Source organism: Octopus bimaculoides, chromosome 11 (genome assembly GCF_046866305.1).
Source record: "Octopus bimaculoides isolate indiv1 chromosome 11, ASM4686630v1, whole genome shotgun sequence".
Classification (NCBI taxonomy): domain Eukaryota; kingdom Metazoa; phylum Mollusca; class Cephalopoda; order Octopoda; family Octopodidae; genus Octopus; species Octopus bimaculoides.
Genome location: NC_142938.1, coordinates 21,387,100 through 21,414,054, shown reverse-complemented (window position 1 = coordinate 21,414,054; position 26,955 = coordinate 21,387,100). Strand labels below are relative to the sequence as shown.

Here is a 26,955-nt window from a genome sequence, read left to right as displayed (position 1 = left end):
ATATATATATATATATTATAATATATAGACACACATACATACACACAAACACACATACATGTACACAAAAATACAGACATGTGTATATATATATATATATATATGTATATATATATATATATATATATATATATATATATATAAACTATATATATATATATATATATACACACACACACACACATACATACACACATACATGTACACAAAAATACAGACATGTGTATATATGTCTAGTTTTCAACCTACCTCCATACCTACCTACCAAGCTCTGGTCCATCCGTCCCTCCCATCCCTCCGTCTGTCTGTCTGCCTGCCTACCTGCCTGTCTGTCTGCCTGTCTGTCCTGTTTTTCTGCGTTTCTCGTTGTTCGTTTGTCTATCTATCTCGCTCTCTCTTGCTATCGATCTCTTGCTCACACGTTTTACACACGAAAAAAAAATATATTTCAATGAGCGTTATACAATTTCTATAAAGTTGAATGTTTTTACCTCATCGAAGTCGGGTATAATTCTGGTGTATAAATATAATTGCCTCCATAGCCTGCACCGACACCAAACATGGCTGCCAGATTTAGACCTACAAAGCATTATCGTTTGTCTTGTTTGCTTCTGAAAGAAGAAATTTTGCAAAGAAAGAAAGTAAAACTGACGTTTAGAACGTAACTTCACAAACGAATCTTAAAATCGGAAGAGAAAGTTTTCATTTAAAAATGACCAATGTTAAAAAAAGGAAGAATATATAAAGAGGAAGTTTTGTATTGTAAAACCACGTAGTTTTATGGTACAGAAACATTGTATTCTTGTGTTCATCATGCAATGTTCTGCTGTTTTTGATCTACACAAATGAAGATTTTTCCTCCGTCTGGCTGCTTTTCTCTCTACAAAACGCAAAGGTACATTGCGAAACAGTCATTTTGACGAGTTCTATTTATTTATTTATCGGCCGACGAGATACATCTGCACCACCGGAATCTCTTGAACCAGTTGTTGAGTGTCCCACCCAAGAGAAATCGATGGTTAGACGTGTCGAAACGATTGTTGTGATTAACAATAAATTCTCGTATATTCCATCTTGTCATTCATTTGCAATATATATATATATATATATATATATATATATATATATATATATATATATATATATATATATATAATATATATATATATGTAAGTGTGTGTGTATATATACAATATATATATATGGATATGTATATACATAAATATATCTGGTTATACAGATATATACAGATGTATACAGATATATATATATATATATATATATATATATATATATATATAATATATATATATATATATATATATATATATATATATATACACATATATATATATATATATATGAATAATAACAATAAATGGAGCAAAACGCATATAAATAAAGTTCCTTTAATCCTACATATTTTTCAAAATATATGTCGACTCTACTCCAAAGAAGTAAGAGCTGCTGGAATTCCACATATATTCATCGTCAGGGAACCAACATATAGAAGCAAGACAAATGCGAAATGATGAGGTAACTTACAAGTTATAATATTATAATATTATATGGCCAAGTGACCGTAAGTGCTTCTATATGTTGGTTCCCTGACGATGAATATATGTGAAATTCCATCAGCTCTTACTTCTTTGGAGTAGAGTGCACATATATTTTGAAACATATGTAGGAATTAAAGGAACTTTTATTTATATGCGTTTTGGTCCATTTATTGTTATCATTCATATCTACTCAAAATGTATCACTTTAACTTGGTATCTCTACCTATAAACGGGTGTGATATCCTGTTTTTTTGTGTGATTTTTGCTACCCATGGTAACTATTAACATATTTACATTGTCAAGTTTTTTTTAAACTGAGATATTAATATATACATAAACTAATACACACACACACACACACACACACATATATATATATATATACAAATATATATATACATGATATATATATATATATGTACGTATATATATATATATATATATATATATATACAAATATATATACATGATATATATATGGATATATATATATATGGATATATAAATATATATATATTCATGGATATATGGATATATATATATATATATATATATATATATATATATATATATATATATATATATATATATATATATATATGTGGATATATATATATATATAGATATATATGGATATATATATATATATATATATTGCAATATTTCGAGCGCAATAATATGGTAGTTACTGAGTGGCTTCCACAGAGCCCAGATTTGAATCCGAAAGAAAATTTATGGAATTATGTTTCTAAGAGTTCATGCTAAAAAACCAACAAATTTTCTTCCAATAATATAATTTCATTGAAGAAATATGGTAAAGTATTTTTGTGTTCATTTGTCGAACTCTATTTGCCGCCGTCGTAAGGCCGTAATTGAAAATAATGGTTATGGAACTAGATACAAATAACAAATTTTTGTTCGTTGATCATTTGTGCCATAAATTTTCAGTTAAACAAAATAATGTTGGTACGGTTTTAAACTAATGTTGCCGACAATTTTTAATCATTTGAATTTAATTGCGCATTAAAATTATTCAAATTGCAGAACGATATATAACACCTATATCATTCGAAAGAGAAAAAAATTCTACATAAACTGTAAAAAGTAAAATAATTTCATACAGTTTTGTTAAAAATAAATTAATGAAGGAATAGAAGTGTCATCATCGGTCTTAAACTTATTTTGACCAGTGTATGTTCTCTCTTACTAGTGATGGGGCATCAGCTATAGTGGAAAGTAAAATGAGGTTCAATCCGCCCCTCTTCAAGAATCATCATAGCAGATAATGATGATTTCAAATTTCGGCACAAGGCTAGCAACTGCGTGCTGGGGTGAGTCGATCCCAGTACTCATCTGGTACTTATTTTATTGACCCTGAAAGGATGAAAGGCGAAGTCGACCTTGGCGTAATTTGAACTTAGCACGTGAAGACGGACGAAATGCCGTTAAGCATTTTGCCTAGCATGCTAACGATGCTACCAGTTCGTCGCCTTATGAAACAAATAATAACGTTATCAAGTTGTCACTAGGAAAACTTGTCGGCTTTTCAATGTGATATATTTGAGAATGTGAAGGAATAGTTTGCTGTTATTGTGAGCTACATCCGTGTACATACAATATAGTGAACCACTTTCAAAAGATGAAGTAAGATGTTTGTCAAAAGGACCCAGTTTAGATGGGTTCTTCTACTTCATTCGAATAATATATTCATAGTTATCTTATTGAGAAAACGCACTAGAGAAAATTTGACAGTAAAATTTGGACGGAATACCCAGCGTTCCTGACAGACATTATTTTATTATTTCGATAATTTCAAATTGGAGTTTCACGAGATGTTAATGTTTACGCCATTGACATCCTTCGAAAACAACAACAACAACAACAACAACAACAACAAAGTATCGTCTGTTTCAGGCACACCTCACGTAACTTATTTTGTGTATATAATTTTGCTATAGAATATATATTTATATAATTATGAAAAAATGCCTGCAATAGATGGAATCTTTTAAATATCTTTACTTACTACCAAACAATTTTATCAATGCTGCAACCGTAAGACAAACACCACCGAATAATTTTGAAAATCCCAGTGATATTTTGTGTCCAAATCTGTAAAAGAAAAATGGTATGTATATGTTATAACTTGCTCAGGTTGTAGACACAACTATATAGGACAGACAGCCAATACACTTAAACGGAGAACCACACTACATAAGGAATGATCCGTCTCCCACAGTACAGACAGATTCCTTTGAGTGAACACACAGAGAGATGTGCAGGTAATATCCAACCAAACTTCACAGTTTTCCCCATCTACCAGTGCAAAGAATCAATTTATGTACAAGAACGTTTAAATAAAGAAAATTTCACTGGACGATACCTCAACTTCAATTCCCACCATCCATACAGTGTAAAGAGAGGAATTGCTCAATGCCTAAAACATCGAGCAAAGAATATAAGTGGCGATCGTGATACCCACCACGAAGAAATCATCAAGCTCAGTAACAATCTATTAAGCAACAACTACCTTAAAACATACTATCCACTCCAATTATGAAGAAAAGAGAGGATGAAACCAATAAACTGCCCACAATCTGTCTACCCTATGTGAAAGCCTTCTCCGAAAAGATACAAAAGATGTGCGGCCCATATGACATCAGGACAGTATTCAAGAGTAATATAACACTTCGCAAATATCTCCTTCAAATAAAACCACCAATAGAAGAGAATATGACCAAAAACTGCATGTACTCCATATCCCATGCAGCTGTGGTAGGTTTTACAAAGGTGAAACATGCCGCTCCCTCAAAATAAGGGTAGAGGAACATCGCAAAGCTGTGACACGGGGAGATATTGATAAATCGGGTATAGTTGATCATGTATAGAAAAATGGAGACCACTTTCCCCTGTGGGATGAACTTAAAATAATAAACAGAGAACACCACTGGAAAATACAAAAACTAAAAGAAGCAGCACATATGCTAGGACACAACAACCTCCTAAGCAGACCGAGTTCAGATATGAATAGCATATGGGAACCGGTATTAAGGAAGGATAGGAAAATAATAGATTTATAAGCCCTAAAATTAACTCCATAATTACCCACGGGCATATGGTGTAGTGGTTAAGAGCGTGGGCTACTAATCCCAAGATACTTGATCCTCCACCGTAAAAAGCAACATAATCAATAAATCAATCAGTCAATCAACCAACTAATCAATCTGTCGGCCAATCAATCAATCAATCACTCAATCAATCAATCAATCAATCAATCAATTAATAAAACATAGTATAAGTTCACTTGAATTCAAGTTTATGATGTTTTACCTTGTTAGTACGCCGGCATATATCAATGCAGCGGATGCTTCAGCAAGGGACATAACTGTGAAGTTGAAGTAGATACTCCCGCCCAACGCCTCGGATAATAAGTAAAGACCATTGTATGATGAAGCATCTACAATCCTGGAAACCAATACAGAAACGCATGGCAGCTAAAGCAAATGAATTTGTGAACAGAAGAGATTAACAAATGCACAATTTAAACAGAAATGATACTTCAATGAAGGAGTCACTGTTTTCAATATATATATATATATATATATATATATATATATATATATATATATATATATATATATATATATATATATATATATATATATATAATACATATATGTGCATATATACGTAAGCATATGCACATACATACGTATATATATGCATATGTGGGCGCGGTTGTATGAGTGAAATTTTTTTGAAGTTGTATGAGACGGAAGAATTGATGTACATGCGTGTGTGTGTGTGTGTGTGTGTGTATGTGTGTGTGTGTGTGTGTGTGTGTGTGTGTGAAGAGACAGAGAAAGTAATGTTGATGGTGTGTGTGTATATGAGAGAGAGAGATAACTGAAATTTTCATTCAGTTTTTGTAGTGAGTGATTGAGAGAGAGAGAGAGAGAGGGTGGTTATATATGTATGAATGGCTTCAGTGACACGCACTCACACACACACATACACGCACGCACGCTAGTTGTTTTAATCGATTTTCTCAGTAACTATGGGGGTTAGGAAAAAAATACAAACCGCATTCCAATCTATGCACTAATTTCCACATGTGTGCCATTTTTCACGCGAATCCACCGAGCCGTTTGGCTGTGAACCTCAAGACAAGAAAGAATACAACGTTCGCTTATGTCAAATTTATATTATAGATATGTATGTACACGTCATCCATCCATATTATCTACATACATATATGAGGACATCCGTATACTCTCACATACGCATGCATAAATGTATTTGAACATACACTCACGTGTATAAACATATGCACCCCTACATTCCTAAATACAGATATATAGATATCCTAAGTAAGCTGATATACACACAAAGCACACAAGACATACACACATATTTACATGTATACAAGTATATCGACATGCGCACGCGCACACACACGTATGTATATATATAGCCCTGTATGTACATACATTTATACACATACACACGTATATATGTATGTATATATACATATATGTATACACACAAACGCACCTACATATATATACATATACGTATATATATATGTGTGTGTGTGTGTGTGTGTGTGTACAAAAACCATGTTTCACGCCGGTCACGCCGTAATGTGAATGTGTGTGTATTTATGTTTATGTCTGACGCATTCTTTTCTTTTGTTTGTCATTCATAAAATGAATGACAGCTTTTTCTGATATTTTGATATAATTCTGGATTCAAATTTTGCCACAGGAGGAGCTATTTTGGGAAAGGAGAGAAGTCGATTACATCGATTGCAGTGTTTCACTGGTACTTTATTCATCGATCCTGAAAGGATAAAAGCAAAATTGACCTTGGCGGAATTTGCACCCAAAACGTAACAGCAGACGAAACACTGCTAAGCATTTCACCCAACGTGCTAACGATTCTGCCAGCTCTTCGCCTTGCATTTTTCTTTTTTTGGTATAATAATAACCAAATTTCTTCAGTTTTGAGACGTCAATGATCAGATTCTTTTGAAGTTTTGTCATGCCTAAAACCTTATTCTTAAGAGTACAATGGTCGAAAGATTTTATAGCATTATGCAGCGGTAAGTCTAAAATAAAGGATCACATATAGAGACAAAAAGAATTCGAATTTTCATATTATCTAAGATGTTAAGGCGGTGAGCTGGGAGAATCGTTAGCATGCCGGGCAAAATGCTTAACGACATTTCGTCTGTCTATACGTTCAGGGTTCAAAATCAACCCAGATCAACTTTACTTTTCATCCTTTTAGGGAGTCGATAAGATAAGTAGCAGTTGAGTGCTAGGATCGATGCAACCGACTTAGACCCTCCCCGTAAATTCCTGGCTTTGTGCCAAAATTAGAAATCACTATTATAAAATATATAAACGTGGTGAACTGGCAGAATCATTAGCACGCCGGACAAAATGCCTGGCGGCATTTCGTCCGTTTGTACGTCGTGGGTTCAAAATCTACCGAGATTGACTTTATCCTTCATCCCTTTCGGGAATCGACAAAATAAGAACCAGATGAGCATTGGGGTTGATGTAATCGACTTACCCCCTCCTTTGAACTTGGTGGCCTTTTGTGTCAAAATTTGAAACCTAGGTTAATTAGCTAACAATATGTATAGGTTTCATTGTCAGTGTTTTAACAGAATCGTTAGAAATTGTCTGAGACAATATTACACTGCTTCAGTGTTTAAGTTTTTATATTATGGTTCCACACTTTGGCACAAGTCCAGTAATTTTAGTGGAGGGGTAAATCGATAACATTGATCCCCGTACTCGACAGGTAATTATTTTTCTGGCCCCGAAAAGATGCAAAGTGAAGTCAATTTCAGTGGAATTGTTACTCAGAATGTAAAGACGGATAAAATCCTGTTAGGTAGTTTACCCGGCGTGCTAACAATTCTACCAGCTCACCTCCTTGAAAATAAAGATTCCCAATTTAGGCACAAGACCAGTAAGTCTGATGGGAGTTAGCAAACTCATTTTCCCTTTGCAGGGAAGGTATTTCATTTTATCGATCTCAGAAAGATGAAAGGAGAATTCAACCTCGGTGAAATTTGAATGCAGAGCATCAAGATGCAGAATAAATAATACTGCAGATATTCGCTGACTCTAACGATCCTGCTAAACCGTCGACAATGAAACCTATATATTGGTTTCAAATCTGTGCATAAGGCCAGCAATTTCGGGTTAGTAGGTAGTCGATTACATCGAGCTCAGTGTTCAAATGGTACTTATTTTAGCAACCTCGAAAGGATGAAAGGGAAGTCGATCTCGGCGGCATTTGAACTCAGAACGTAAAGATGGACGAAATGCTGCGAAACATTTTTCGTGGCACGCTGACGATTCTGCTAGATCACCGCTTTAATAATAAGAAAAATAATATTACCATACGATTATGACTATAATTGAAATTTTTCTTAAATATGGCATCTTGAAAATGTCACTTAGTTGAAGCCAGACTCCTCCTGATTTCTTTTGTGGGGTTGTGTCAATGGGTTGCTGTAGTTGGTTATTGCCAGCATCGCTGTTTGAATGTTGTACGGCGTCCCCATTGCTAGTGCTATTTGACACCGTGCATTCATTATTTTTATTTATGTTTTTGTCTATACAGCAATCCATTACGTAATTCTTCCAAAGATGGTCGAAGTTAATCTTGTTTTGGTGAGCTGCTCTCTTCAGAACTTTCTTGGCCTGCTCCATTTTTCCATGCACAAACAGCCAACGAATGGACTCTTCCAAGAACCTGTAAAAGAATATATTTGAAAATAAATATACACATACGCACATAAATGTATGTATGTATGTATGCATGTATGTATGTCTATATGTCTGTCTGTCAGTTCGAGATCAGAATAAAACCATAGATTCAGTTATGATTTTTATTTTATATCATCGTAAATTACATAACATTTATACGGGCTTCACTTGTGTATACTAGTATTCTCTGCAGTAATTATTACAACGATGGTTACATAATCACCATATAACGCCTGATCATTAAAAAGAAAGTTATTTATTCAATTGTAGGTTACCATCGCCAGCTGGTAGGTGTATATACTGAGTGATGGATCGGTCTTGTTAGTAAGATAAGTTAGTATATACATGTAGATATCCTTACGCATCCTCACTTAGATCTGTACATAGGCAAACTACATACAAATGTCTATATCTATGCTTACGATATATACGCAGACAGACTTATGTACATAATTTTTTTATAAGTATAATAGAAAAATATATTAATTACAAGAAATAAAGTGGATTTAATTGTTTAGCTATATATTCAGGATAAAGTAAATTTCATATCGTTGTTATTAGAAAAGCTATGTTTACATAATAGAGTAATTTTGAGTTCTTTTAAATGATATACCTCACTATAACACTATTTGACTTTTGCAGGATTGTACCTATAGAGCTGAAACGATTCTCGGATTTCGTCCTTGTAGGGAAAAAGCATTCCCACTAAACAGTAGAGCAGAATTTGCATTCTTCTCACATGTATATATATATATATATATATATATATATATATATATATATATATATATATATATATATATATATACATACATGTATGTATGCATGCATGTATGTATGTATGTATATATATATATATATATATATATATATATATATATATATATATATATATATATATATATACATATAAAAGAGGTAACCTTTAACAGGACACCTTACATGCCAGAAAGGGCAGTTAAAGCCCAAACTACGAATAAGAGTAATTACAAAATGAATGAAAATTAAAATATTTCTATAGTTACCCTTATATTCGAGTTTATGCATTAATATGCAAATAAATCAATTTGCCATCCGTGCTTCTTCAGTCTATTCCAGATTAAAGTAAAAGAGTTAAACAGCATCAAGCCTGGCATAAAGCGAAGTCCCACTCTAGATTGAAGAAAACGCTACAAGATAGGATCAAGGCGATCCAGATGTAAACTTTAAGGGGGTTAACCATTAAACTAAGAAGAAAATTCAGTTTCAAGCAAGATGAGAAAACAGATTCCTATCATCAGAATTTGTTTCTTTTTGGAATTTAATTCCACAACGGTAGTGCAGCAGCAGCAGCAACAAAAAAACAGCAACAACAAAAAGAGCAATTACACATTCTAGCAAAGGCACATAGCCTCAAATTTTTGAGGAAGAGTATAGTCACATTCCGTTGTCTTCTATTATAATTAAAACCACATCTAGGATGCTTTACATTAATATTAAATAGACTCTCAATGCCCGGAAAGACTCGGTGAAATTTGAATTTCGAACCTCAAGATTTGTAAGTAAATATCTCAAGGTATTTAGTTGTACACTTTAAACATCACATACACCTATCAATTAAATTGACTCTCAATTTTTCGACAAATATTTTATTATCTATTCTTTCGACTAAGAAAAGATGAGCGGCAACGTCGACATTAGCGGGGTTTGAAATCGAAATTTAAAAGGCTGTTGCAACAGCATGCACTTACAGGATTTCTATAATGAAAAATGCTGAAAGGCCGCAATTAAAAAAAGCCAAAGCGGTCCAACCGTAGTCTTTCAGCAGGTAGGCGGCTGAACCTGGCACGACATTCAGTAAACTCCACACGAAGGAAAATATGCCATTCATAAGAAGTCGATTCTCCTTTGGGAACAATTCCACAACAGCAGTCAAACAACTCACCAAGGAACACTGGAAAAAAAAAAAAACAGTAGAAAACGAAAGGAGATGAAAACAACTTAAATACACACACACATACATACATACATACATACATACATACATATATATGTATATATATATATATATATTAAAAAAATGAGAATTTATAAACTTTGAGAGAACGTGAAATAGTCTGTTTTTAACTGTAGCACTCAAAGTAGATAAAGTTATGAATAATAGCTTATATATATTAAGTTAACGACCCTTTTGGACAGAAAAAAAATCGAAGGCGCAAGTTCGACGGGCAGCAATTGACTTATTCTAACCATTATTTCTAGCTTTATCTACTTCGAGATTTATAGTAAAAACGAAATACATACATACGTGCATATATATATATATATATATATATATATATATATATATATATATATATATATATATATATATATATGTATGTATGTATGTATGTATGTATGTGTGTGTGTACATACACACACACACACACACACACACACATATATATATGTTTGCTTTCAGTTAAAAATAAAAACAATTGTATATTAATCTGATTGGTTCCTCTATACTTGTGTAGAGTAGAAATTTATTATTTTTCAACAAGAATATTATTGACAATAACTTCGAAGCTTAAGAATAATAAGGAAAAATATATATGCAAAGACAGTCAGCACTTATAACGACGAAGTTTAATGTCAAGATGTATAAAAATCAATGTGTATTGATGCATCGTATAGACCAGTGGTTCCCAAAGTGGGCGGTAACGCCCCTCTGAGGGCGGTAGAAAGATCCAAGAAAACTGAAACGATAAAGTGGGTGGCCCAAACCGGGCGTTGTATTTAAAAACAACAGAATAATGGGTTGATTAGGTTAAGTTTTATTTGTGAAATACTGTTGTTTTGAATTTGCTGCAGAAAATGGTCAACGTTTGTGGTGGTGGTGTGTGTGTGATTAAGGGGCGCTAGAAATGTGGCCCGCGTGCCAAGGGGGCGGCAGCCCGAAAAAGTTTGTGAATCACTGGTATAAATAACTGAAGAAGAACAATATTAATTGCTTATCAAGATGACCATTTAGTAATGTGACTACTGTTACTCGTTACAGTATAGAAAATAACTTTTTATACTAGTCTGAGTACGCAAGTTATCTGTAGACCTCCAGTCCATTATGTTGATTGTTAGTTTCTTCTCTGTGACTATTAGAGAAAGGGAAAGAGTAAGAGAGCGAAGGCAGATAGAAACAGTAAGGGTTGGTGTTGTCCCTCGCATAATGATGTTGCCTCTCTATCGGTACCCAAAGAAAGATAAAGATGTGCTCTTAGAAAGCGCCTAATTACCAAAGAAGTGGACTGATATTTCGTTGCGTATTCATATTCTGCGTAAGTAAATTAGGTCAAGCGAAAACGAAGGCTGTTTTCCTCTCTAATCAACTTTGACTGATTAATAACTTGAAAAGGTCTAAGAGGTCTTATTCATCTCTAAGTGCAGCAGTAGAGAACTATTGGTTTGACGGCCAACACTTGTTTTCTTAACGAAACACTTTCAAACTTGGGACACTGGTAGAATGTGTCATACAAAACAACTTTTTCTCTTAGCCTTCTTAACAAAAAATTGTACATCACAAGTTATTTCATGTTAAAGTTGTCGTATTTCTGTAATTTCAACCAATCACTGACGTCTATTCAGCTGAATACAGTCAGTGCTCTTTTGTAAACAAATAATTTTTTGCTGGTCATAAAAATGTTATTCCCTGTGACATATTTCATCCGGTTTAATCGTAATTTATACGCATATATTGTTTATATAATAAATTACGCTGTGCATATCTGTGTGTGTAACAATTTTTCGTTAGTACTCAGTAACACATTTTCTAAATGATGGTACAGTTTGATTTGAAGAAGAACTAGAGTTCGGGTTCTAGAGTTAGGGTTAGTTTTAGGGTTACGGTTAGGGTTATGATTATTTTTGCCATAACCTCACTCATAACCCTAACCCTAACCCTAAAACCTTATAACTCATAACTATAACCCTAACCCTAACCCCAACCCTAACCCTAACTCTAAAACCCGAACCCTAACCCTAAACTAGAGTTTGATTTGAAGGAGATTTGGCTGCTATTTCTAGGAAATGAAGCACTTGGTGGAGGTGCATTAATAATTCTGCCAGCTCCAATAACAAATGCAGGCAATATTCAAGTATTTTCATGGCTTTTTCCCCTTTGTTTACGAACAGTCTAGTTAATCGGAAATGTCAGAACTAACGGGGATTAATACCATATACACCGTCACAGCACTAACTGTATTCAACTGAATAGACGTCAGTGATTAGTTGAAATTATCGAAATAAGACAATTTTTAACGTGAAATAACTTCGGATACAAATTTTTTTATCTATTCTATACCACAAAATATACAAGTATACGAAGTTTGAAAGTGTTTCGGTACCAAAAACACTACATAAAAAATGTTGGTCGTCAAACCATAAAGATCCGGGACTTGTTTGAAACTGTGGATTCGATTTCGAATCTTGGTTTAGGTATTTGGTAGCTGTGTATGTATGTATATGTTTATGTGTATATGTTATGCTTATGTATGCATACGTTTGTGGGCGTATGTACATGAGTGTGTGTGCATGCACACGTTTGTTTATATATATATATATATATATATATACACCGTCCGTTTCAACGATGACAATTCAGTTCGATCAATCGAATTATTTGCCCATTGAATTAATATATATATTTGACTGAGAAAGTGACTAAACATTCCACAGGTAAGTGCCTCTTTGGTGTAATCCTGAGGTGTGATCAACATGACACAGTGTGTGACAAGGCTTTTTTTGTTAAATTACAGGTACAATTCTTCTTACGATCTTCTATATAGCTTTCGTTTACCTAGTCTCTTCCATAAGGTATGGGTCTACCTAAGGACACAGAAAATGACATTTCCCAAAGATGTTTCACAGTATGATCGAATCGGAGACCACATGATTACGAAACGAACTTGGCCATTCGAGCTTACCTACCTACCTACCTACCTGATAGCTGTCCACTCGTGATCGTCACTGACCATTGTCTTCGATGTACAAAAATACAAGATGGTCACAATTGCGCTGTCTTTGATCATAAGTTTTCTCTATGAATACCGACCTGGCCAAAACAGTAGGAACAGCAGCAGCACCACCACCACCACCACGAACAACAACAACATGAACACCTCCCCCACAACCACCACCACCACTAACTAGAAATTGTAATGCACTTACATCATTAACTATTCCGTTGAAAAACCTCATAAGGGCGAAAATCCAGTAATAAGGACTGAACGCACAGACCAGGTTAATTCCGAGGAGAATGATGTTCGCTGCAATATGAACTGGTTTCCGTCCGAATTTTTCAATAAAAATAGGACTGCATATCCCACTGATTAATTGGCCAACCACATAAAGCGTCTGCGTTAGTTCTGCCAAGCCTGTTTTGTCACAGATCAAGTCCCACTGAAAATAATTGAGAATACAAAACGCATTAATAATAGATCCATACACAGAATAAAGTTAGAGAACAATAGAAATTGTTTAATGAGAAGCGGTGGTGGTGGTGGTGGTGGGCTGGGGACTGGGTTGTATTATCAACATTATAGGCCCCTTTACAAATCAATGCATTGAGATCTATAGTATTTACTTACTGGTCTTAAATTTCGGCACAATATCAACAGTTTCGGGGGAGGAGGTAAGTCGATTAAATCGACCCCAGTGCTCAACTGGTACTTATTTTATCGACCCCGAAAGGATTCAAGGTAAAGTCGACTTCGGCGGAATTTGATCCAAGAACGTAAAGACGGACGAAATGCCACCAAGCGTTTTGTCCGGCGTGCTAACGATTCTGCTATCTCACCGCCTCAATACCTTTCTACTTTAGATATAAGGCTTGAAGTTTGGAGGAAGGGGACAGTCGATTAGATCGACCCCAGTACTCAACTGGTACTTGTTTTATCGACCTCAAAGGGTGAAACGCAAAGTCGACCTCGGCGGAATTTGAATGTAAGGACGGACGAAATGCCACTAAGCATTTTGCTCAGCGTGCTAAAGATTCTGCCAGCTCGCCGCCCTATACCGGTCAAATAATGACGTGGATTTAATCGATCGTTACAAATGTGGCCCAGATATGTTTAAAAGGGTGACTATTATCTAGAATCCCGAACGGATCTTTAATCCTTTTGCTGCTGAAAATCAGATATATCTTCTCAAGAGTTCATTACCCTTAAGTGCAAAAAGCAGTTTTATATACCAGTCTATCTTTTGCCATGTTTAAGACTTTTTTTTGTTGTTGCTGAGATATCTTCATTTTTTAATTTTTTAGTTGCTTTAGTCATTTATTTTATTGCGGCCAAGCTGGGGCGACGCCTTGAAAAATTTCAATCGAATGAATCGATCCCAGTACTTAAAAAAAAAAACCCTGGTACTTATTCTATTGGCTCTTTTGCCGAACCGCTAAGTTACGGAGACGTAAACACACCAACATCGGTTGTCATACGGTTGTCTCTCTCTCTCACGCGCACACACACACACACACACACACGTATACACGTATACGACGGGATTCTTTCAGTTTCCGTCTACCGAATCCATTCACAAAGTTCTGGTCGACTCGAGGCTATAGTAGAAGAAACACATCTGCCCAAGGTACCACGCAGTGGGACTGAACTCGGAACCATGTGGTTGGGAAGCAAACGCCTTACCTCACATCCACGCTTGCGCCTATGTCAACTATTAAGTCAGTGTGACTTGTAGAAAGTACCTATTCTATTCTTTGGTGGATATTTAGCACTAATACTGGAATAACCATGAAATTTAATTTTGCTGTTAAAGAGTTAAGGGGTGGATGAGAATGTAAACCCCAGTTGTCACAGTGAGGGGCGGCAGCCCTAGGTATAATTAGTTTTGAAAGTCTTAATATGATGGAATGATTTCACAATGTGGGGCATCCGTCATAATACCCGACATAATTCGAAAGAATGTAAGGAAGAAGAAGAGGAGGAGACGGATAAGTAGAAGAGGAAGAGGGAGAAGAAAAGAATCAAGAGGCAGAAGAAGAAGAAGAAGAAGAAGAAGAAGAAGAAGAAGAAGAAGAAGAAGAAGAAGAAGAAGAAGAAGAAGAAGAAGAAGGCGGGTGAGAAAGAGAAGGAAAAAATGAGGGAAGAGAATTCGAAGATAAAGAAGAAAAGGATAAGGAAAATAGAACAAGAACAAAAAAAGAAAATGAAAAAGAAAAGGAGGACGAGAAAGAAGAAGAAGAAAAAAGAGAAAATAGAGGAAAACGAAAAGGAAAAAGAAGTAAAAAGAAAAGGAAAGGAGAAGGGGAGACAGAGAAGGAGAATGAAACGAGGAAGAAGAAATAAAAGACGGAAGAAGCAGAGAAGAAGAAGAAGAAGAAGAAGAAGAAGAAGAAGAAGAAGAAGAAGAAGAAGAAGAAGGAGAAGAAGAAGAAGAAGAAGAAAGTGTAATTGTTTGCTCATTTGCATACCGCCGAGCAAAACATCAAATTATCGTAATCAAACAAGCTAATTTTGTATTACAGTGGTTTACCATTCTTATTTAATTAGATTATCTCCTTCAGACGCGTGCCATTATATAACTTAGATATTTAAGCAGGTAAGCGACTCCAATGTTAGATGGTTACATAAATTACATAACACATTGGCTCATGGTCAAGCATGTTTGCTGCTCACTAATAACACAATGTTCTCTTCATATTCTAATCACGTTTTAAAAATATCGCTCCTGAATTAAATATTCTCATGTTTTATGCATAAGAAAAATCTCCATCTTCTCTAAACACCCAGCACATCCTTGACATCTGTCATTCTCTTATGCGTTGCCCCCATCAAGAGCATGCTACCGATAGAATTAGGGGCCGTTGCTTCTGAAGGATTACGGAAGGAGACATCGATATGCACTGTTGAAATTTTCCCATCTCTTTCATCCATCGTACATTTCAGACTCGTTACAAAATTTAAAATCACTACCATAAGAGAACATAACTCTCGTTTATTACCCAGAGCTCCCGCTGCTTACAGTAGGGATTTGTACCTAGCCATCGTGCATATTTATAGTTAAGTTTCATAAGCGAAGGAGTAGGAATCATTGGGACTTTGGGTAACAACCTCATACATACTCGATTTAACCAAACACAACTCCCTTTTACTCATATCTTTGTCTCTCATGAAACAAAATCTCCCGTCCCTTTTCAAAACAGCAGAGGAGTTCTACTTTTTCATTGAGAAGAATATGACAGACTCACCTTAGAAACAATAGACCTATCTACCCGAGTTATATAATGGTAGCCATTCACACAAGGTATCGTTTTGTTGAAATCTGGGTAACTGTCAAAAGAAATTGTGCATTCGCCATAAATGACATCGTCTTGGCTGTACGTGAGGTTGTGTTGGATGAGTTGTTCCTCAGTCAAATTTTTACATTGGTGTTTTGTTTGAAGGCCTAAGTCAAAGAAGAAGAAAAAAAAAAAGCAAGATCAATCCGATGAAGATTTTAAAATACTGACACTCCTGTCCAAATAAATTATGTAATACAGCTACACTTCAACTTACGTTGGGAATTGGTTTCATGACATTCGACCTAACTCCCAATACAGCATAACACGGAAAAAACATTTAGAAAACGTTTATTAGCAAGTATAAATGATTTGTTCATATTCCACACACATCTTCGATTTTCCACTTTAGTATTGGATGTTAAATAGTTTTTGAAAATATGTTTTCAAATATGTTCACCGAGACCGACGTAAAATTGAATAAATCAAGTTTTTATAGCATTTTCTCTCTCTCTCTCTCTCTCTCTCTCTCTCTCTCTCTCTCTCTCCCTCTCTCTCTCTCTCTCTCTCTCTCACACACACACACACACACACACACACACACACACACACACACACAAAATCGACATAGAGTGGCAAAAAAAAAAGAAGTAACTCGAACGACGTAAATACATCTGCATTTACTTTTTCAAAAGCAAATCTGTGTAATATGGCACCCAGTTTAAAAACCATAACCTGGCCATTGGAGGCCTTAAAACGAATAGAAACGTTTCCAAGAATTCAAACCCGTAAAGGCAGGTCTCCATTATGGATACGATTAAAATCACCCATTCGTATTTGAACAACGAAAAGACATGCAGTCATCTTAGATGTGGTCATAGTCGTATATCGTAACGCTTTTTTTACAGTGCATTGATGACACTTCGACAAAAGTCTTCCCGATTAAGCAAGAGATCTCTCATCAGATGAAGCCATACCGTTAATTCGTTCTGACTCTCTTATAGTGTTTTCTTGGCAGAGATATTGGGGTGGTTTACCATTTCCTTCCCGAACTGGATGGCCGTTGACTCACAGGGAGTTCATCCGTCTTTCGACAGATCTTTTTTTGAGTCCTGCTGGGTGTCCAGACACCCTCCTCACAAGAGTAGCATGCTTCTCAAGTCAGGGAACCAGTTTAGTCGTTGACTACCCAACTATGAAACAGGTAGTACTGATTTACATGATACCTGAAGTAGGTGTCATCAACCTGTAATGAGATATCAGTCCTGATTTAAATCTTAGAGTACTACAGCTGAATAAAGGACAGTGTAACTCTACCATTATATACATGATGGCACAATGGGCGATGGGATGGTTGTAGTCCTTGATACACTGTGGCAGATAAAAGATAAGTTGATTGCAGTCCTAGATAGACTATGGAAGAATAAACGACAGTGTGGCTGTTGCTCTAGATACATTGATGTAAAATTGAATATACTATATGACTGTAGTCCTGGACACACTGTGGAAGAATAACTGATCGAATATTTGTAATCCTAGATACTCTATGACAAAATGAACAATAGGGTGACTGTAGCAGAATAAAGATAGGCTGGACTGCATCTGGTTATTTGTCTACTCGGGAAGCGTTATTCTAGAGCTAAACAACAACAATCACAACGGCAGCGACGATTACAGGAATAGTGCGTTATTGTGGCAGCCTGTATGTAGTCGTTTGACCTGTTAGAAATACCAGCTTATTTACTGGAAATGTTGCAGCTGAAATGAAACACCTTTAATCAAGTTTAACGTGCAAGAGAGAATTATAAAACAGACGAGAGAGACAGAATTGATAACATTGATTACACTTTTAATATTGTTAAGTATGTGGGAAAGAAAATATGATAAAATGTACTCTTGACGATATTGACCTCGTCAGCTGTTTCGGTTCCCATCCACATGGTTTCGAGTTCAGTCCCACTGTGTGCCACCTTCGGTAAGGCTTTCTACTATTACCTACGGTTGACGAAAGCTTTGAGAGTAGATTTTGTAGACAGGCATTGAAAGAAGCCCGCTGTATATATATATATATATATATATATATAGTTTTAGGGAAAATAATCAAGTTTCAAGAACTCATCGATGAAAATCCACTATCACATATACGATCTGACGAGTAGCTATATTTTTGAATAGAATTTATTTTCGATAATTTCAATTGATTTTAATCGATTTAAATTTCTTTTCTATTTGAAAATTAGTTATGAAACACGTGTAATCTTTTTATTATATTTATCTTATGATATTTACTTTACTTTATATTATACTCATTTATTGTGCTTTTAATTATTAATTTTTCTATATGTGATAGTGGATTTTCATCGATGAGTTCTTGAAACTTGGTTATTTTCCCTAAAACTATATATTTTATATATATTTTATCTATAAAGCTCAATTTAATTTTAATTTTTTATAAATTGATTTTAATTGAGTTTTTACCTTTAATTTTGGATTTTGTGCCTAATATTATTATTATATATATATATATATATATATATATATATATATATATATATATATATATATATATATACATATATATATACATATATAAATATATATATATATATATATATATATATATATATATATATATATGTGTGTGTGTGTGTGTGTGTGTGTGTACGTGTGTGTGTGCGTGCGTGTATGTATGTGTGTGTGTGTGTGTCTTTGTATTTATGTCTATCCTCTCACGGCTTGGCAACCATTGCTGATTTCTTTATGCCCCCGTAACTTAGCTGTTCGGCAAAGAGAACGCATAGAATAAGTACCAGATTAAAAAAAATAAGTCCTGGGATTCGATTTATTTGACTAAGATCCTTCAAGGTGATGCCCCATCATGGCCGTAGTCCAATAATCCAAACATATAAAAGATAGAAGATACATTTGGATGATAGAGACACGGCTGTTTACACGTTGAAGGACTTGCAATAAAATTTAAAATTGTCTATAATAAATTATTACTGCCTTTCAAGGTTGTGAACTGGTAGCATCGTCAGAGAGTCGGGGAAATACTTTGTGATATTTTTCTGGCTCTTCACGCACTGAGTTCAAATTCTACCAAAGTCAAAGTTTCCTTTTATCCCATTAAAATAAAGTACCAGTGAAGAATTAAAGTTGAGGGTATCGATTAACCATATTCCCTCAAAGTTTTTTTGAATATGTGCTTCAATTAGAATCTGCTATCACTGACATTTTTGGCCATGGAAACGTCTAGTAAAATTATTCTTAGAAAGGAACCAACACTTGGTTACTTTCTATGACTGGTAAATTTACAAGTATACTTTAGCGACCATGGGCAATATTAGGAAAAATGGCATACAAATAATAATTCAAATTCAACTTTCATAAAATTCCTTGGTGCTTATTCAAAACGATGAAATGAATACTAATTTCCAAAAGAAAAATATTTAATACTTTACAACTGATTTTAACAAATTTCTTATTTGTATATTTGCAACAAATATATGTTATTTTTCTAAATTTTATCAATATGATCACAATCTATTCTATGAGAAACTTATCTCTGCAAAATTTCATTAAAAAATGTGTATTTTTTTAGAAAGTTATAAAACAGTCATCCTACTCTCTCTCTGTATTTTTTATTCTTTCTCTCCTTCCCCTCCCTCTCATTTTACGGTGTAAGACGTGACTGCAGAACTCAATCAATCAGTCAACCAACCAATCAACTCACATTTCTATCGGCTATTATCACATACAAATATTAAAGACCGGAGTGAATTTCATTTCGGCTTTACATAGTTTTGAAATCTTGTAAAAAGATAGGGGGATACTGGACACAGATGAGTGTGACACTAGTTCTTTAACGAGAGGAGGGCCGTTTCTTTATAGCCTATAGGATGAAGGTGTAGCAGCTGTTACAAAATTACTGTAGTTGAACACTACTGAATTAGTAATAAACTCCTCGACCGTGAAATCCCTGTAATACCGATACGATAAAATAAAAAGAGTGATAATTCGTTCTTTCAACAGACGGGATTATTGAAGGAATTAGAGAAAGGAACAGATTTTATAAATGGATTTTAAATGGCAAAATTCCGAATAGTATTGGTTGGATGTGTAGTAGTTGGCACTCCGTCGCTTACGACGTTGAGGGTTCCACTTGATCCGATCAACAGAACAGCCTGCTCGTGAAATTAACGTGCAAGTGGCTGAGCACTCCACAGACACATGTACCTTTAACATAGTTCTTGGGGAGATTCAGCATGACACAGAGTGTGACAAGGCTGGCCCTTTGAAAATACAAGTACAACAGAAACAGGAAGGAAGAGTGAGAGAAAGTTGTGGTGAAAGAGTACAGCAGGGTTCGCCACCATCCCCTGCCAGAGCCTCGTGGAGCTTTAAGGTGTTTTCACTCAATAAACACTCACAACGCCCGGTCTGGGTATCGAAACCGTGATCCTATGACCACGATTCTGCTGCCCTAACCACTGGGCCATTGCGCCTCCACGGTTGGATGTGTAGAGAAATAAGAATATCTATGATGCATGCGTTTGGGTTTATTCCCATGTAAATATTTAATTATTCGTATCTTATCAGAAGTGTTGAATTACAACAATTTATAACGTAAATGAGCATAACTTCTTGTCTGATATTAAACCAAGAAAAGATTATAACAACATTAAACTAAATAGGTTACTGAATTTGTCAGTGAGTCAGACGGTCTTTCGTATATGATGTACATAAGTAAATTTTGAGAAAAAAACAAATTTAGTACGTTCCACTATAGACCTATTTAAAGATATTTTAAAGAAGCTTTGTTGGGAAAAATGTACGATTCTGTGCTTGCAAATACGATGCTGTGACAGTATACGGATATAAAATATGAAATCATAAATTCATCGTATATAAACATTATTCGAGTACCGTATTTCAACCATTTTCTTTTTGATCAACAGTAATATTTTGGTGAAGACAATTGCCATACAGGATATAAAACTCGTATGCTAGGCCTTGGTATTTTATGTAACCGACATCAGATAACAGAGAGTAACACACAAACACTAAGAGGGTAGGCTGAAAAGTTCATAGGCTGATCGAGATACTCTCATGGAATGTAACCAAATGCGGTTTATTTTTCAACATAGTCCCCTTTGCGGCCCACACACTTCTTCCATCAGTGTTGCAGTGCTTGGATCCCATTGGAGAAGAAGCTTTCATCCTGTTGGTCAAAAACCTCATCAGCTTCAAATATAACGATATAACCACTGTGATAATGGTTCTGAGCCAAGTATTTTTTCATGTTGGGGAACAGATGATAGTTAGATGAGGCCAAACAAGGAGTATAGGGAAGGCTATCAACCAGTTCAGAGCCATAATCACGTACAACAACCATTGAAAGCAAGGACTTGTGTACTGGAGCATTGTCCTGATGAAACAAGTCTCCTTTTGTCAGTTTTCCTGGGTGTTGGGTCTCGATAGCCTTTCGTAACTGCCTCAGCATGTTGACATAATACTCTCCATTGATGATGTGGCCCTTTTGAAGATAGTTAATAAACTCAATGCGTTTTGCATCACAAAAATCTGAGGCATCACCTTCCCTTCCCTGCAGATGGTGACTGGTCTTCTTTGGAGGAGGTGAGGAGGGGTGTTTCCACTGCATGGATTGTCTCTTGGTCTCTGACTCAAAATGATGAAGCTAACACTCATCCTGTGTTAGGAAACGTCCAAAGAAACCAGTTGGATTTACCTCAAACAATGTGAGATAAAGGTCCAAAGAAACCAGCTGGATCTACCTCAAATAATGTCAGATTTTCCCGTGATGTGATCACTCTGGTATGTTTTTGATCATGTGTCAGACGATGTGGCACCCGCCAAGCAGAAACCTTCGTAATGCCAAGTTCATTGTGCAGAATAATTTAAACTCCCTCACGGGATATGCTAATAGCATTGGCTATTTGATTTATACTCAATCGCTTGTCATCCATAACCATGTCGTGAACACGATGAATATTTTTCTCGGGATTGACAGTTGGAGTATGTCCTGAGCCTGGGTCATATTCAAGACTCTCCCTTTCCTTCCTAAATTCAGCCGCCCACTTTTGCACTATTGATAAAGCAAGGGCGTCATGCCCTAATGTAGCAATCGTATCAGCTCGAATGTTGAGAGTCTAAAGCCTTTTTTGTTCAGGTATTTGATAACACCACGGTGCCAAATTTTGTCCATTTTCAAGAGAAGTTGCAACTAGTTACTTTTAACATATTATGTAGGTATGGATATTATATAATAAAATGGCCAGTGATTATTTTCGATTAAAATATATTTCGATTAATATTATCGGAGATCCATAAGTACATTTTATGACCGTTGTAAATTTTCTTTACTTAATTATTTTATCCATTTGAATTTTGTTGTTTTTATTATACTGATTATATATTTGAATTATTAACACGCACGCTTGTAAACGTAGATGTATTTTAAATCAGTCTATTTTATATATTTTAGCAGTCCTTGCATGGAATTTTTGTCTGTTTTTTGAGGAGACTTGTATGTATAAATGTGAATTTTTAAATAAAATTACTAGTGGATATGTGTCGAAATAGATTGTTGGATTTATATTTGTTTTAATTATTTGTTATATTATATTATACTATATCTTTTTATATTATGTTATATTTTATTATAATGTAAATAAATTTTTATTATGTCAATTGTATTTCTCTATTTCCTTTAATATTTGTATATTGTAATTATACACTTTTATTTGTAGTATTCAACTGAAGTACCAGTGAAAATAGGATGTTTTACATCCCTTTGAAGGAAATAGTTTTTTGTTTTTTTTCTTCGTTTGATTTACACACACACACACAGACACACACACAGACACACACACACACGCACACACACACATACACAAACACACACGCATACACAAACACACACACACACACGCACACACAAACACACACACACACACACACACACACACACACACACACACACACACACACTCACGATATGATTCTATACAATTTCCATCAATCAATTCACTCACAAAGTATTGGTCAGCCTAAGATTATAATAGAAGACACCCAAGTACGCCAAAGCAAGATTAAACCCGAAACAACATGCTTGCAAAGCAAATTTCATAATCACTCAGCCATACGTCTGGATGTTAGACGTCTATACATACATACATACATACATACATACATATATGTATAAGAGTGTATGTGCGTGCGTGTGTGTGTGAATGTATGCGTGTGTGTGGGTGTGTGTTTAAGAAAAAATGATATTTTTAGCATCAACCATATTCTTTAAATCAAGCTGAAAAAAATCACTACAATTTATTTTCGTGTATTGGTAAGGTCTAACAGGAGAATGATTTTATCACCTACGCCGGAGTACTCAACCGCATGTGCGAAAATTTCAAACTCTAGGGTCGCACTCAGGATATGTTCAAATCACTTATCTTCGTGTAAGGACTTATAGCACCCAAAGATAGAGAAATTCGGGCAAGGATTCTCTCGAAAATGGAGCAAACGAACCAGGTGTCATCTCTACAGACGATCACGGAAAAACGCCAGACTATGGTAAATCTTAAGCATCATGTGAAAAAAATACAAGATAAAGACTCTCCAAAAATTCAAATGTGTCGTCCCGGGAAGCACAATAAAAAAAGTGTCTGGTCTCAATCCGTGTTATGGTTGTGGAGGCCAACACTACGAAAAAGATTGTCCATTTAAAAATTAAAAAAGTGCTATAGTTGTCAGAAGCTGGGACACAGGAGTTCTCATTGTAGAACAAGACTACGAAGCTCAAACACAAAAAGTTCTGTGTTTTCAGCGACGGAAAAAACAAGAAAATTCGTGCACGTAAAAATAAATGATGTGAATACCAAATTACAGTTAGACACAGATAGTAACACCTCGATTATAAATGCGGATACTTGGAAAAAAATTGGTAAACTGAGATTACGTAAAACAGCGAAAATAGCGCGTGGTGTAACGGGCCATAAATTACATTTCATGGGCAAAATATGTATCGACGTCACATTTCGAGGAGAGACACGAGAAGTAAAATTGTTCATTGTGGATAATACAATCAATCTGTTTGGCACAGATTGGTTAGAACTACTTGATTTATGGTGTCTCCCCATAAATCTTTACTGCTACAACATAAATGGTTGTCGCGTTAAAAATAAATATTCGGAAAAAGTGAAGAAAAAATTGAAAAAATGCTCTCGCAAGTGTTATCAGAGGATTTAGGTCTATGTAGGAAGACGGAAGCCTATTTTCAAGTGAAAACGCTGTACCTATATTTAAAGCAAACAGATAAGTACCGTTTGCGGCAATTGGAACCGTAAAGGAAGAGTTGGACAAACTCGAAGAGAGTAGAGTCATCAAAAAGGTGGATTACTGGAAGTAGGCGGCATCCACGGTATGTATTAAAAAAAAATAATAAGATTAGGCTGTTTGCTAATTTCCCTTCAGGATTGAACGACTGCTTAAAAACATACCATCGTCCACTACCGACTGCAAAGGACATTTTTTCAAAGTTAAATGGTGGAAAAAAATTTTCCATTTTAGATCTGTCTGAAGTCTATTTACAGATAAAAGTAAGTGAAAAAATGCTCAAAGTATTTAACAATAAATACACACAGAGGATTGTACAGACACAAACGGTTACCTTTTGCATTAATAGTGGCACCTGCAATATTCCAGCAAATCATGGATACTATATTATCTGAGTGAAAATTTGCAAGCCCGTACTTGGACGATATTTTGATCAAGAGTAATTCTCGTGAACAGTATGTGGAACACATAAAAGTTGTGCTTAAGAAAATTAAAGTCTTCGGGTTCACTTTGAGTGAAGAAAAATACGAATTCTTTCTACCCCAAATTAAGTACTCAGGGTGAATAGTTCATTAAAGTGGTTAACGTTCTGACCCATCAAGAGTAGACGCAATAAATAATATGTCGGCGCCGACAAATATTCCAGCTTTACAAGCATTTCTTGGGTTGGCAAACTATCATCAAAGCTACATTCCTAATATGCATACGTTAAGAGCTCCATTGAATGACTTACTGAAAAAAGAAATAAAGTGGAATTGGTCCACTAAATAACACAACAATTTTAAAGAAATGAAAAAAAAACATTCTAATCTCAGACCTGTCGTTAGGACATTACGATCGATCCAGAAATGGACATCATTGTAGCGTCTGAGCACGGATTAGGTGCAACTCTACTTCATAAATACGGAAACGGAAGTACAAAACCAGTGATTCATGTTTCGCTCTCGCTAATAGCGGCAGAGAAGAGACATAGTCAAATTGAAAAGGTGGCCCTAACAATTATTTTTGTAGTTAAAACATTTCACAGGTTTCTGCATGGCAGAAGTTTTTTTTATTGCAAACAGACTATAGACCTTTCCTGTTGACTTATGGGTCTAAAAAAAAAAGGGTTACCGACTCATACTGCGAACCACCTGAAACGTTGGTGTGCAATATTTCTAAATTATAATTTCAAAATGCAATATATCCTATTGAAAAAAAAATCGGTCACGCAGACAGCCATTCGAGATTAATTCCAAAAAATATAGAACCACTAGAAGAAAGTGTTATAGCCAAACTGCAGGCAGAAAGTAAAATTAAGTGTTATTACGAACGTTATCCAAGAACTACCAGTGACTGCACAGGATATAAGAATGAAAGCTATAGGAGTTGAGTATATTACAAAAATGAAAGATGCTTTAAAAAATAAATAGAATAAAAATTCAGATGCCAGTAGTTTTTCAATTTGCGACGATATTCTGATATATGCCCAGTGTGGTGGTTTCAACTACATTATAAAGATGTGTATTACAACAATTTCACAGTGGACATCCAGGAATGGCAAGGATGAAGGCTCTGATGAGGAGTTATGTCTATTGACCGTCTATGGACCAAGACATCGAAAACTTGGCGAGAACGCGGCAAGGTTGCGCGTTCGCAGCCAAAACCTCGCTGGTAAAGTATCAATCGTGGCCAGAGTCTAGGTTACAAATTGACTATGCCGGACTGGTAAACGGCGCTTACTGCCTAACTGTAGTAGATAACTGTATTAAATGGCTGGAGGTTTGCGGGTGCTATAGACCAACCTCTAAGACAACTATAAAGTTCTTATACGAACTGTTTGTGCGATACGGTGTCCCTGACACGCTGGTTTCAGACAACGGAACGCAGTTCTCTGGGTATGAATTCAAGAACTTCCATAAAAGGCATGCGATAAAGTATATTTCCACTCCACCCTACCATCCGAGGTCAAACGGGCAGGTGGAAAGATTTGTGAACACCTTTAAAAGAAAAGCGAGGAATG

The 26,955-nt window shown here is 35.3% G+C and overlaps 1 protein-coding gene across 8 annotated transcripts in view; it reads right to left on the bottom strand.

Moving 5' to 3' along the window:
- Nucleotides 1-490: 490 nt before the first annotated feature.
- LOC106871779 (steroid transmembrane transporter SLC22A24) overlaps nucleotides 491-26,955 on the bottom strand; it is a 59,278-nt gene continuing 32,813 nt past the window's right edge. For 4 of the 8 annotated variants that reach the window (XM_089359629.1, XM_089359630.1, XM_089359628.1 and 1 more), the window contains 7 exons: nucleotides 16,569-16,765; nucleotides 13,535-13,765; nucleotides 10,081-10,283; nucleotides 7,980-8,336; nucleotides 4,890-5,024; nucleotides 3,586-3,671; nucleotides 491-611 (listed from right to left, as the gene is read on the bottom strand). In XM_089359629.1, coding sequence (XP_089215755.1) covers nucleotides 580-611; nucleotides 3,586-3,671; nucleotides 4,890-5,024; nucleotides 7,980-8,336; nucleotides 10,081-10,283; nucleotides 13,535-13,765; nucleotides 16,569-16,765 — 1,241 coding nt within the window. In that variant the 3' untranslated portion in view covers nucleotides 491-579. The remainder of the gene's footprint in view (nucleotides 612-3,585; nucleotides 3,672-4,889; nucleotides 5,025-7,979; nucleotides 8,337-10,080; nucleotides 10,284-13,534; nucleotides 13,766-16,568; nucleotides 16,766-26,955) is intronic. The other 4 variants (XR_016243609.1, XR_016243610.1, XR_016243608.1 and 1 more) reach the window with 1 other exon arrangement.